This window comes from Eleutherodactylus coqui, chromosome 2 (genome assembly GCF_035609145.1).
Source record: "Eleutherodactylus coqui strain aEleCoq1 chromosome 2, aEleCoq1.hap1, whole genome shotgun sequence".
Taxonomy (NCBI): domain Eukaryota; kingdom Metazoa; phylum Chordata; class Amphibia; order Anura; family Eleutherodactylidae; genus Eleutherodactylus; species Eleutherodactylus coqui.
This window is the reverse complement of record NC_089838.1, coordinates 290,587,333-290,599,613: the sequence shown is the minus strand read 5'-3', so window position 1 is coordinate 290,599,613 and position 12,281 is coordinate 290,587,333. Positions and strand designations below refer to the sequence as shown.

The following is a 12,281-nucleotide window of genomic DNA, read 5'->3' as shown; positions in this document are numbered from 1 at the left end:
GTGTGCGGAGCCCGCAGTGTATAGTCCCGTATGTGGTGTGCGGAGCCCGCAGTGTATAGTCCCGTATGTGGTGTGCGGAGCCTGCAGTGTATAGTGCTGTATGTGGTGTGCGGAGCCCGCAGTGTATAGTCCCGTATGCGGTGTGCGGAGCCCGCAGTGTATAGTCCCGTATGCGGTGTGCGGAGCCCGCAGTGTATAGTCCCGTATGCGGTGTGCGGAGCCCGCAGTGTATAGTCCCGTATGTGGTGTGCGGAGCCCGCAGTGTATAGTCCCGTATGTGGTGTGCGGAGCCTGCAGTGTATAGTGCTGTATGTGGTGTGCGGAGCCCGCAGTGTATAGTCCCGTATGCGGTGTGCGGAGCCCGCAGTGTATAGTCCCGTATGCGGTGTGCGGAGCCCGCAGTGTATAGTCCCGTATGTGGTGTGCGGAGCCTGCAGTGTATAGTCCTGTATGCGGTGTGCGGAGCCTGCAGTGTATAGTCCTGTATGCGGTGTGCGGAGCCTGCAGTGTATAGTCCTGTATGCGGTGTGCGGAGCCTGCAGTCTATAGTTGTACAGTACTAGATGTCCTGTATGTGGTGTGCGGAGCCCGTGGTGTATAGTTGTACAGTACTGGAAGTTCTGTATGTTGTGTGCGGAGCCCGTGGTGTATAGTTGTACAGTACTGGAAGTCCTGTATGTGGTGTGCGGAGCCGGCAGTGTATAGTCCCGTATGTGGTGTGCGGAGCCGGCAGTGTATAGTCCCGTATGCGGTGTGCGGAGCCCGCAATGTATAGTCCCGTATGTGGTGTGCGGAGCCTGCAGTGTATAGTCCTGTATGCGGTGTGCGGAGCCTGCAGTGTATAGTCCTGTATGCGGTGTGCGGAGCCTGCAGTGTATAGTCCTGTATGTGGTATGCGGAGCCGGCAGTCTATAGTTGTACAGTACTAGATGTCCTGTATGTGGTGTGCGGAGCCCGTGGTGTATAGTTGTACAGTACTGGAAGTTCTGTATGTTGTGTGCGGAGCCCGTGGTGTATAGTTGTACAGTACTGGAAGTCCTGTATGTGGTGTGCGGAGCCGGCAGTGTATAGTCCCGTATGTGGTGTGCGGAGCCGGCAGTGTATAGTCCCGTATGCGGTGTGCGGAGCCCGCAATGTATAGTCCCGTATGCGGTGTGCGGAGCCCGCAGTGTATAGTCCCGTATGTGGTGTGCGGAGCCCGCAGTGTATAGTCCCGTATGTGGTGTGCGGAGCCCGCAGTGTATAGTCCCGTATGTGGTGTGCGAAGCCCGCAGTGTATAGTCCCGTATGTGGTGTGCGGAGCCCGCAGTGTATAGTCCCGTATGTGGTGTGCGGAGCCCGCAGTGTATAGTCCCGTATGTGGTGTGCGGAGCCCGCAGTGTATAGTCCCGTATGTGGTGTGCGGAGCCCGCAGTGTATAGTCCCGTATGTGGTGTGCGGAGCCCGCAGTGTATAGTCCCGTATGTGGTGTGCGGAGCCCGCAGTGTATAGTCCCGTATGTGGTGTGCGGAGCCCGCAGTGTATAGTCCCGTATGTGGTGTGCGGAGCCCGCAGTGTATAGTCCCGTATGTGGTGTGCGGAGCCCGCAGTGTATAGTCCCGTATGTGGTGTGCGGAGCCCGCAGTGTATAATCCTGTATGTGGTGTGCGGAGCCCGCAGTGTATAGTCCTGTATGCGGTGTGCGGAGCCTGCAGTCTATAGTCCTGTATGCGGTGTGCGGAGCCTGCAGTGTATAGTCCTGTATGTGGTATGCGGAGCCGGCGGTCTATAGTTGTACAGTACTAGATGTCCTGTATGTGGTATGCGGAGCCCTTGGTGTATAGTTGTACAGTACTGGAAGTTCTGTATGTTGTGTGCGGAGCCCGTGGTGTATAGTTGTACAGTACTGGAAGTCCTGTATGTGGTGTGCGGAGCCGGCAGTGTATAGTCCTGTATGTGGTGTGCGGAGCCGGCAGTGTATAGTCCCGTATGTGGTGTGCGGAGCCGGCAGTGTATAGTCCCGTATGTGGTGTGCGGAGCCCGCAGTGTATAGTCCCGTATGCGGTGTGCGGAGCCCGCAGTGTATAGTCCCGTATGCGGTGTGCGGAGCCCGCAGTGTATAGTCCCGTATGCGGTGTGCGGAGCCCGCAGTGTATAGTCCCGTATGCGGTGTGCGGAGCCCGCAGTGTATAGTCCCGTATGCGGTGTGCGGAGCCCGCAGTGTATAGTCCCGTATGCGGTGTGCGGAGCCCGCAGTGTATAGTCCCGTATGTGGTGTGCGGAGCCCGCAGTGTATAGTCCCGTATGTGGTGTGCGGAGCCCGCAGTGTATAGTCCCGTATGTGGTGTGCGGAGCCCGCAGTGTATAGTCCCGTATGTGGTGTGCGGAGCCCGCAGTGTATAGTCCCGTATGTGGTGTGCGGAGCCCGCAGTGTATAGTCCCGTATGTGGTGTGCGGAGCCTGCAGTGTATAGTGCTGTATGTGGTGTGCGGAGCCCGCAGTGTATAGTCCCGTATGCGGTGTGCGGAGCCCGCAGTGTATAGTCCCGTATGCGGTGTGCGGAGCCCGCAGTGTATAGTCCCGTATGCGGTGTGCGGAGCCCGCAGTGTATAGTCCCGTATGTGGTGTGCGGAGCCTGCAGTGTATAGTGCTGTATGTGGTGTGCGGAGCCCGCAGTGTATAGTCCCGTATGCGGTGTGCGGAGCCCGCAGTGTATAGTCCCGTATGCGGTGTGCGGAGCCCGCAGTGTATAGTCCCGTATGTGGTGTGCGGAGCCTGCAGTGTATAGTCCTGTATGCGGTGTGCGGAGCCTGCAGTGTATAGTCCTGTATGCGGTGTGCGGAGCCTGCAGTGTATAGTCCTGTATGCGGTGTGCGGAGCCTGCAGTGTATAGTCCTGTATGTGGTATGCGGAGCCGGCAGTCTATAGTTGTACAGTACTAGATGTCCTGTATGTGGTGTGCGGAGCCCGTGGTGTATAGTTGTACAGTACTGGAAGTTCTGTATGTTGTGTGCGGAGCCCGTGGTGTATAGTTGTACAGTACTGGAAGTCCTGTATGTGGTGTGCGGAGCCGGCAGTGTATAGTCCCGTATGTGGTGTGCGGAGCCGGCAGTGTATAGTCCCGTATGCGGTGTGCGGAGCCCGCAATGTATAGTCCCGTATGCGGTGTGCAGAGCCCGCAGTGTATAGTCCCGTATGTGGTGTGCGGAGCCCGCAGTGTATAGTCCCGTATGTGGTGTGCGGAGCCCGCAGTGTATAGTCCCGTATGTGGTGTGCGAAGCCCGCAGTGTATAGTCCCGTATGTGGTGTGCGGAGCCCGCAGTGTATAGTCCCGTATGTGGTGTGCGGAGCCCGCAGTGTATAGTCCCGTATGTGGTGTGCGGAGCCCGCAGTGTATAGTCCCGTATGTGGTGTGCGGAGCCCGCAGTGTATAGTCCCGTATGTGGTGTGCGGAGCCCGCAGTGTATAGTCCCGTATGTGGTGTGCGGAGCCCGCAGTGTATAGTCCCGTATGTGGTGTGCGGAGCCCGCAGTGTATAGTCCCGTATGTGGTGTGCGGAGCCCACAGTGTATAGTTCCGTATGTGGTGTGCGGAGCCCGCAGTGTATAATCCTGTATGTGGTGTGCGGAGCCCGCAGTGTATAGTCCTGTATGCGGTGTGCGGAGCCTGCAGTGTATAGTCCTGTATGCGGTGTGCGGAGCCTGCAGTGTATAGTCCTGTATGTGGTATGCGGAGCCGGCGGTCTATAGTTGTACAGTACTAGATGTCCTGTATGTGGTATGCGGAGCCCTTGGTGTATAGTTGTACAGTACTGGAAGTTCTGTATGTTGTGTGCGGAGCCCGTGGTGTATAGTTGTACAGTACTGGAAGTCCTGTATGTGGTGTGCGGAGCCGGGAGTGTATAGTCCTGTATGTGGTGTGCGGAGCCGGCAGTGTATAGTCCCGTATGTGGTGTGCGGAGCCCGCAGTGTATAGTCCCGTATGCGGTGTGCGGAGCCCGCAGTGTATAGTCCCGTATGCGGTGTGCGGAGCCCGCAGTGTATAGTCCCGTATGCGGTGTGCGGAGCCCGCAGTGTATAGTCCCGTATGTGGTGTGCGGAGCCCGCAGTGTATAGTCCCGTATGTGGTGTGCGGAGCCCGCAGTGTATAGTCCCGTATGTGGTGTGCGGAGCCCGCAGTGTATAGTCCCGTATGTGGTGTGCGGAGCCTGCAGTGTATAGTGCTGTATGTGGTGTGCGGAGCCCGCAGTGTATAGTCCCGTATGCGGTGTGCGGAGCCCGCAGTGTATAGTCCCGTATGCGGTGTGCGGAGCCCGCAGTGTATAGTCCCGTATGCGGTGTGCGGAGCCCGCAGTGTATAGTCCCGTATGTGGTGTGCGGAGCCCGCAGTGTATAGTCCCGTATGTGGTGTGCGGAGCCCGCAGTGTATAGTCCCGTATGTGGTGTGCGGAGCCCGCAGTGTATAGTCCCGTATGTGGTGTGCGGAGCCCGCAGTGTATAGTCCCGTATGTGGTGTGCGGAGCCCGCAGTGTATAGTCCCGTATGCGGTGTGCGAAGCCCGCAGTGTATAGTCCCGTATGTGGTGTGCGAAGCCCGCAGTGTATAGTCCCGTATGTGGTGTGCGGAGCCCGCAGTGTATAGTCCCGTATGTGGTGTGCGGAGCCCGCAGTGTATAGTCCCGTATGTGGTGTGCGGAGCCCGCAGTGTATAGTCCCGTATGTGGTGTGCGGAGCCCGCAGTGTATAGTCCCGTATGTGGTGTGCGGAGCCCGCAGTGTATAGTCCCGTATGTGGTGTGCGGAGCCCGCAGTGTATAGTCCCGTATGTGGTGTGCGGAGCCTGCAGTGTATAGTGCTGTATGTGGTGTGCGGAGCCCGCAGTGTATAGTCCCGTATGCGGTGTGCGGAGCCCGCAGTGTATAGTCCCGTATGTGGTGTGCGGAGCCTGCGGTGTTATAGTCCCGTATGCGGTGTGCGGAGCCCGCAGTGTATAGTCCCGTATGTGGTGTGCGGAGCCCGCAGTGTATAGTCCCGTATGTGGTGTGCGGAGCCTGCAGTGTATAGTGCTGTATGTGGTGTGCGGAGCCCGCAGTGTTTAGTCCCGTATGCGGTGTGCGGAGCCCGCAGTGTATAGTCCCGTATGCGGTGTGCGGAGCCCGCAGTGTATAGTCCCGTATGCGGTGTGCGGAGCCCGCAGTGTATAGTCCCGTATGTGGTGTGCGGAGCCTGCAGTGTATAGTCCTGTATATGGTGTGCGGAGCCTGCGGTGTTATAGTCCTGTATGTGGTGTGCGGAGCCCGCGGTGTATAGTTGTACAGTACTGGAAGTCCTGTATGTTATGTGCGGAGCCTGCAGTGTATAGTCCCGTATGTGGTGTGCGGAGCCCGCAGTGTATAGTCCCGTATGTGGTGTGCGGAGCCCGCAGTGTATAGTCCCGTATGTGGTGTGCGTAGCCCGCAGGGTATAGTCCCGTATGTGGTGTGCGTAGCCCGCACGGTATAGTCCCGTATGTGGTGTGCGGAGCCCGCAGTGTATAGTCCTGTATGTGGTGTGCGGAGCCCGCAGTGTATAGTCCTGTATGTGGTGTGCGGAGCCTGCAGTGTATAGTCCTGTATGTGGTGTGCGGAGCCTGCAGTGTATAGTCCTGTATGTGGTGTGCGGAGCCTGCAGTGTATAGTCCTGTATGTGGTGTGCGGAGCCTGCAGTGTATAGTCCTGTATGTGGTGTGCGGAGCCTGCAGTGTATAGTCCTGTATGTGGTGTGCGGAGCCTGCAGTGTATAGTCCTGTATGTGGTGTGCGGAGCCTGCAGTGTATAGTCCTGTATGTGGTGTGCGGAGCCTGCAGTGTATAGTCCTGTATGTGGTGTGCGGAGCCTGCGGTGTATAGTCCTGTATGTGGTGTGCGGAGCCTGCGGTGTATAGTCCTGTATGTGGTGTGCGGAGCCTGCAGTGTATAGTCCTGTATGTGGTGTGCGGAGCCTGCAGTGTATAGTTGTACAGTACTGGAAGTCCTGTATGTGGTGTACGGAGCCTACGGTGTATAGTCCTGTATGTGGTGTGCGGAGCCCGCGGTGTATAGTCCTGTATGTGGTGTGCGGAGCCCGCGGTGTATAGTCCTGTATGTGGTGTGCGGAGCCCGCGGTGTATAGTCCTGTATGTGGTGTGCGGAGCCTGCGGTGTATAGTCCTGTATGTGGTGTGCGGAGCCTGCGGTGTATAGTCCTGTATGTGGTGTGCGGAGCCTGCGGTGTATAGTCCTGTATGTGGTGTGCGGAGCCCGCGGTGTATAGTTGTACAGTACTGGAAGTCCTGTATGTGATGTGCGGAGCCCGCGGTGTATAGTTGTACAGTACTGGGATTATCTGGGGGGAGTTCAATAAATATCCTACATTGGACGAATCCAGGGGGCAAGAGACGTGCGCACCCCCTGTGCTGTGCGGGTACTACAGCTGTATACACTTTGTGTCATGACAGACTCTCATATGCTGAAACGTTTTGTGAGGCAAGAGCGGCTGCTGGAATAAATAGCTGCCATTTTGTGAGAGAACAGGAGACGCTGCAGCAGCAGAACAGGAATCTGTGAGGGGAAATCAGAGAGCAGCATTTTGTCAGAGAACACTAGCTGCTCAAACGGGCCACCATTTTCTGACAGGATAATATAAAGTCCAAACAACAAGCCACCATTTTGTGAGAGGCGGCAAACCACCATTTTATGATGATCTGGCAATAAGCCTCCACTTCATCCTACATGTGGGTGCCGATGTCCGTCCTCTCCACACACACACACACATACATACATACATACATACATACATATACACGCACACACACACACCCCTGTAGACCGAAGAAACTATCATAGGACCTCCAAGAATATGTAGGGACTAACGTATGTCTCTGCATCCTTATGGACATCAGTAGGTATTTATTTGGTGTAGTAAGAGGACGGTGATCTGAAGTGGATTGTCCTTGTTGTATCTGACAGGGTTGTGAGGTACAGCTCAGCGATGGAGTAACAGCAATGTGGCTGCGGCCCATTCCGGTGTGATCTTGCGGTCGCCGTTTTTTGTGGGTTTGTGGTGTTTCTACCGTACGGTTACCCCTTCAGCGGACCTATCCTGCAGTACTGGTCATGACCAGCAGGTGGTCATTATTTGTATAATCAGATTTTTTATATATTGTAGACAAAATATGGTTCCGATAATTTTCATATCTGACTCTATGGCCGCTTAGATGAAGATGCCGAATTAATATGACATACGAGTATGAAAACCGACCTACCAGGATGATGACGCACACGGGTCCCATGAAGGCCCAGATAAAGCCTCTCTCCAGAGACAGCCAGCAACTACGAGAGAGGAGAGAGTTTACTTTATGTCGCTGTTTGTTATGGGTTCGCTCACCGCTGTGATTCAGATTCATAGTCACACACTATATATATATATATATATATATATATATATATATATATATATATATATATATATATATATATATATATATAGCAGAGATGAGAATATACTTTTATCACAACGGATTCAAAATTCTGCACTGATTCATTTCTTAAAGTGACCCTCTGAGGAAAGTCTGACAATGTCGCTTTTGCGCACGGCGAGTCCTAAGTATCTCTTCACAGCTGCAGCATGAGAACTGAACAAGCAGGGGATGCGGCGTGCATGAAGATTCGCGGATTTGTGGACTGTCAGGGACCAAGTAAGTACAAATATTTGTACTTGCCTGTTTTTTGGGGGTATTTTGGAGGTCACCTTAATCCCCTAAGGCTACCTACACACGGGCGAAACTTGATCCTAATCTTGCACTTGATGGTGTGCATTTTCCCCCTGATGCGAGGTGTTTTTATGGCAAAACCGCCTCCCATCAGTACCGTGACGTAGCGATCCGGCGCTGCTTTCAGCCACGTTACAGCATCGGCAAGTGTTTTCCATTGCTTTGAGAGGGAAATCTCGCATCGTGGGCACATCATACGCCGTGCAAAGTGTTTTACTGTTCCATCGAAAACAATGGGTGATACGTTCCGGGGAAAGCGATAAGATAGGACATGTAGCAATTTTTTTTCCCGTGCCATGACGCTCATGCCTATGACTCCATTAAAAAAAAATGGAGTTCATATTTGCGCAAGAGTTCGCAACGCACAAATCTCGCACGAGTTTCTCCGCCGTGTGAAACCAACCATCACACAGGTAATATGGGGCCATATCACGCTCCCCACCAAGCGAAATTCTCAGGGATGCGAGGCGTTTTCATGTGAAAACAGCCTCGCGTCACTTCAGGGATGAGGGGAACCTCCAGCGCTGCTGTCACACCCGCGGCAGAGGATTGTGGAGTTTCTCCCATTGCTTTCAATAGGCCCGGCACTACTAGAGCATGCCGACAGATACAGCAGGCTGTGATTTGTTTCCTGAATCGTATCGCGGTGCCATGCAGGAAACAAAAATAGCTTATCTGTATGACTCCATTCAAAAGCATGGGGTTCATATTTGTGCGTCTCACAACGCACAAATCTTGCGTGATTTAATCGATTGTGGGAGGCTGGGCTGATGCAGCATTTGGACGGCTGTGTACGAGTTTTGTCTGAGATTCTTGGGTACAACTTGCATCGGACCGCGCCAGTAAACATGTCTTACTCTGGTCTGTGAAGCTATTTCACCATTTTGGGGGGGATTTATCTGTCAAACCACTTTAATGCCATGGTCGATGACTGTAAGGTTAAACTGCGTACAGGAGTAATTAGATGTGTTCAGCACTTTTTTTCTGGTGAAAAAAAAGACCTGCATGTGTGACAATCAGAGAGCAAATATGCTCTCTGATTGATAAGAGGAAGTGGTGATAACATGAAGAAAAGCCCATGTTACCCTCCTATGGGACAGACAGGAGCATCACAGATGGTTCTCTGTCACCTGCACCTGCTTACCCCCACTCTCCCCCTTCTGCTCTGCACATAGACTGAAGTATTCCCAACCCCACATCAAATGGCTGCAGCTCCGGCTCTATCAGTGCTACAGAGGAGAAGTGATTTTTGTATTATTCTGCTTGACAGATAATAGGTAGCCAACTCAGAATGTAAACTGCATCCATCCAAAGGAAAGGCATATCCAGACCATAATACAACATTTCGATCTATCCCAGACTCTATTCATACTGGGTGTAATGTGGACATATAAAGCACAGAATGAATATGGAGAGGAGCTTTATGCTTTATATGCCATAATAGACCCAGCTAGAATAAGGTTGGCTGTACCTTTCCTTTGGATAGATGGAGTTTATATTCTGAGTTATCTACCAATTATCTGTCATGCATAATAAAAAAAATCACGTAATGGGCAATGAAAATGTAAATGTATTCTTTGTTACAAGGAAAGAGCTTATTCTGTTGCTGATGTTAACCCTTTCCAATCCACTGTCTGACCTCTGAAGACATTATGATTTAAGGCTGTACAGCTCCGATGTCGGAAGACGTCCATCGGGGTTCTCTTACTGTATATTGCCAGCCTCTCTGCTGCTGGAGCCTATCCAACGTGTCACCTCATGCAGTACTGGCTTTAGCCAGCATGTGGCGCCGTTGTATAACAGCAGAAAAAGAGTAAGCCCCCCAGGAAAACCTTGATACAAATTGGATTGGAAAGGGTTAATACTTCTTTATACATTTACACTTAAACATGACCATCTTCCCTCATTGGCCTTTCACTCACTGTTTTTCAGTTCCGTATCCGTCAGGGTATATCGCTGCACTTATCGTGACGATCACAGCCGGCGTCCCGTACCCCACCGCCAGGAGGTATCTCTTCTTCAGGTGGGTTTTGAATACTGTGACCAGCATACGGTAAAGCTCCAAGCCTTCCAGAAACATCCAGCAAAAGGAGCAAAGGTAGAAAGTGTGAAGAAGTCCCGCAACTATCTTACACAGGACCTAGGATGCAAAAACGTGGCCGTTACCAAATGCTGAAAAGGTTTAACACAAGACAGGGTGTGATCACCGGTACTAAAGCAGTAGGGCATTCATTCCTCCACTGGACTGTAGTGATAATGGCTTCGTCCTCCTAACAGAGATCATTAAAATAAGTTTAGCGTCCAGTGACCACTGTGTTAAATATCTCCTTGTAAAAAGGAAGGATCAATGTACCTAGCAACGAGTCTGACCTCGGTAATCGGTTGATACAATAGCGCCGCCATCTTGAGGTACCAAAATCGTCATGCCACACGGATAAAAATTAATGTAGCTCTGGCAAATAGTGAACATTTGGGAAAATTGTGGTGTAAAGAATTGCAAAAAAATTCTTTCTTTCGCAAAACGTCCCGACATATGGCGAATAAATGGCATCAAAGTAATCAAAAAAACTCATCTGGGTGGATAGAGCGGCTCATGAGAATTACAAAAAGTCTATCGCGAGCGTCATGAGGGGAGTTCCGCGCTTCTGGAGTCCCAGTCGAGCACAACTGCTCTTACTTACACACTTTAAGCTTCATGAAAACACATTTTAATCTAGATTGTCTGCCCATCGAATCTTCCATGACTGGGTGGTAATAATATAGATGTAACTTTCGCCCGTCCATCTCTTACCATGTGTATGTGACTTCTCATATCACAGACCCGTTGGACATCCACTTTTTTTGGAAAATGTGTAAATTTTTTTAGAATTAGAGAAATTACATTCAAAAATAAAATTCCAAACCCATACCGACTAGATAATTTATTTCAACAATACCTATCTCGTGGCTCATGATAAGATTATAAATACTGCCTGTAAGGGCTCATTCACACATGGCTAGTTAAAGCCCGTTTACACGGGACGAATGTCGGGCAAACGATGCCCGACACTCTTGCCCGCATACACTCGCTCCCGTGCTGTTACACAGAAGCGAGTATTGCTGGCGCGCTCAGAGCGGCCAGCAGTGGGCCGGGGCGGCTGTAGGAGATTTCTCTCCTCACTCTCCCCCCGCCCCTCTCCATTCACTTAACACAGCGGCTGTTCAGTACTGAACGGCTGCTATTTACACTGAACGATCATCGCTCAGAATTTTATGCAGCTTAAACGATAAGTGATGATCATTCAGTGTAAACAGCAGCCGTTCACCACTGAACAGCCGCTATGTTAAGTGAATGGAGAGTGGCGGGGGAGAGCGAGGAGTGAAATCTCCTCCAGCCTCCCCACCCTCCTGCTGGCCGCTCTGTGAGGAAGGAACAATGGTGCAAAACAGATGAAAATATACAAGATTGTGTAGATATAGAGCTAAATATAAATATGACGGAGGTTACCTTGTAGTCACTGGCTGTGATCCCAAGTAAAAATATGCAGTTGCCAAGCAAGAGGCTGATGCACAGGTGCGTGTGAATTGTGGTACGGGTGCCACGGATGGAGCGGCAGAAGCAAAACGTGATGATGGCCAAAACAAGGCAGAAGATGGAGATGGAGAGCCCAATTTGTGTTATGAGAGTCAAGGACCAGCTCTGTAATGCAATGGGTTATGAGTTAGTTACACCATTTATTTTATACAGAATAGTTCCATATGTGCCGCCCGCTATAAAGTGTTTATTGACAATCTGCTACTTATATTACAAGCTGCGATACATCATGATCTACAGCTCACTGTGTCCTCCCTGCTATGTAGGTGAATCATCCCTACTGCCAGCAATAAAGAAGAAAATAAGATTATACTTCAAATAAGGTAAATCCACCTAAAGTTTCATTCTTCATAAGACCTAGCGCTTCCAGGCTGCTGTGTCTTATAGAACTATTGTAGTCATTGCATGAATGATCAACCACTAGACAGTGAGCCTACAAGATCGATATGTGATAAAATGAAGAAAAACCTAATGGAAGTAAACAAGGTAATAAAACACATGGCAAAACATTTCTGTATGGGATAATACACTGAAGCTAATGAAGAACCACTCTTTCAATAGAGAGGGAAGAGTTAAAACGGTTCTCCCACTTCTAGCTATTTTGCTGCAGGAAGCAGATGGCTCCATGCACCGCCCAGTGGCCCGGGTTGGTACCGCAGACTGAATCCCTTTCAGTTCATTAAGACTCAGGCTGCAGTACCAGCCTGGGCCACTGTGCAATTTACGGAGTTGCCTGCTTCCTGCACCAAGACAGCTAGAAGTGGGACAACCCTTTAGTCAATCAGTGGCTTACACAGTAGAAGAAACCTCCCACACAAGCAACTTCTATAAAAAGTTAAAGGGGTTTACTGAGTTAGATTTTTTTTCTGGAAAATCCTGCTCTCCATGCCCCAAAATAATAACATATATATAAATATACTTGCCCCTCCTGGCTACCCACATGC

General features: G+C 51.2%; 1 protein-coding gene across 3 annotated transcripts in view; it reads right to left on the bottom strand.

Annotated features, from left to right (window-relative positions):
- The window catches only part of ADGRE5 (adhesion G protein-coupled receptor E5), a 367,255-nt gene that overhangs the window by 6,570 nt on the left and 348,404 nt on the right, over nucleotides 1–12,281 (bottom strand). For all 3 annotated transcript variants that reach the window (XM_066593215.1, XM_066593217.1, XM_066593216.1), the window contains 3 exons: nucleotides 11,251–11,442; nucleotides 9,686–9,903; nucleotides 7,257–7,323 (listed from right to left, as the gene is read on the bottom strand). In XM_066593215.1, the coding sequence (XP_066449312.1) occupies nucleotides 7,257–7,323; nucleotides 9,686–9,903; nucleotides 11,251–11,442 (477 nt within the window). The remainder of the gene's footprint in view (nucleotides 1–7,256; nucleotides 7,324–9,685; nucleotides 9,904–11,250; nucleotides 11,443–12,281) is intronic.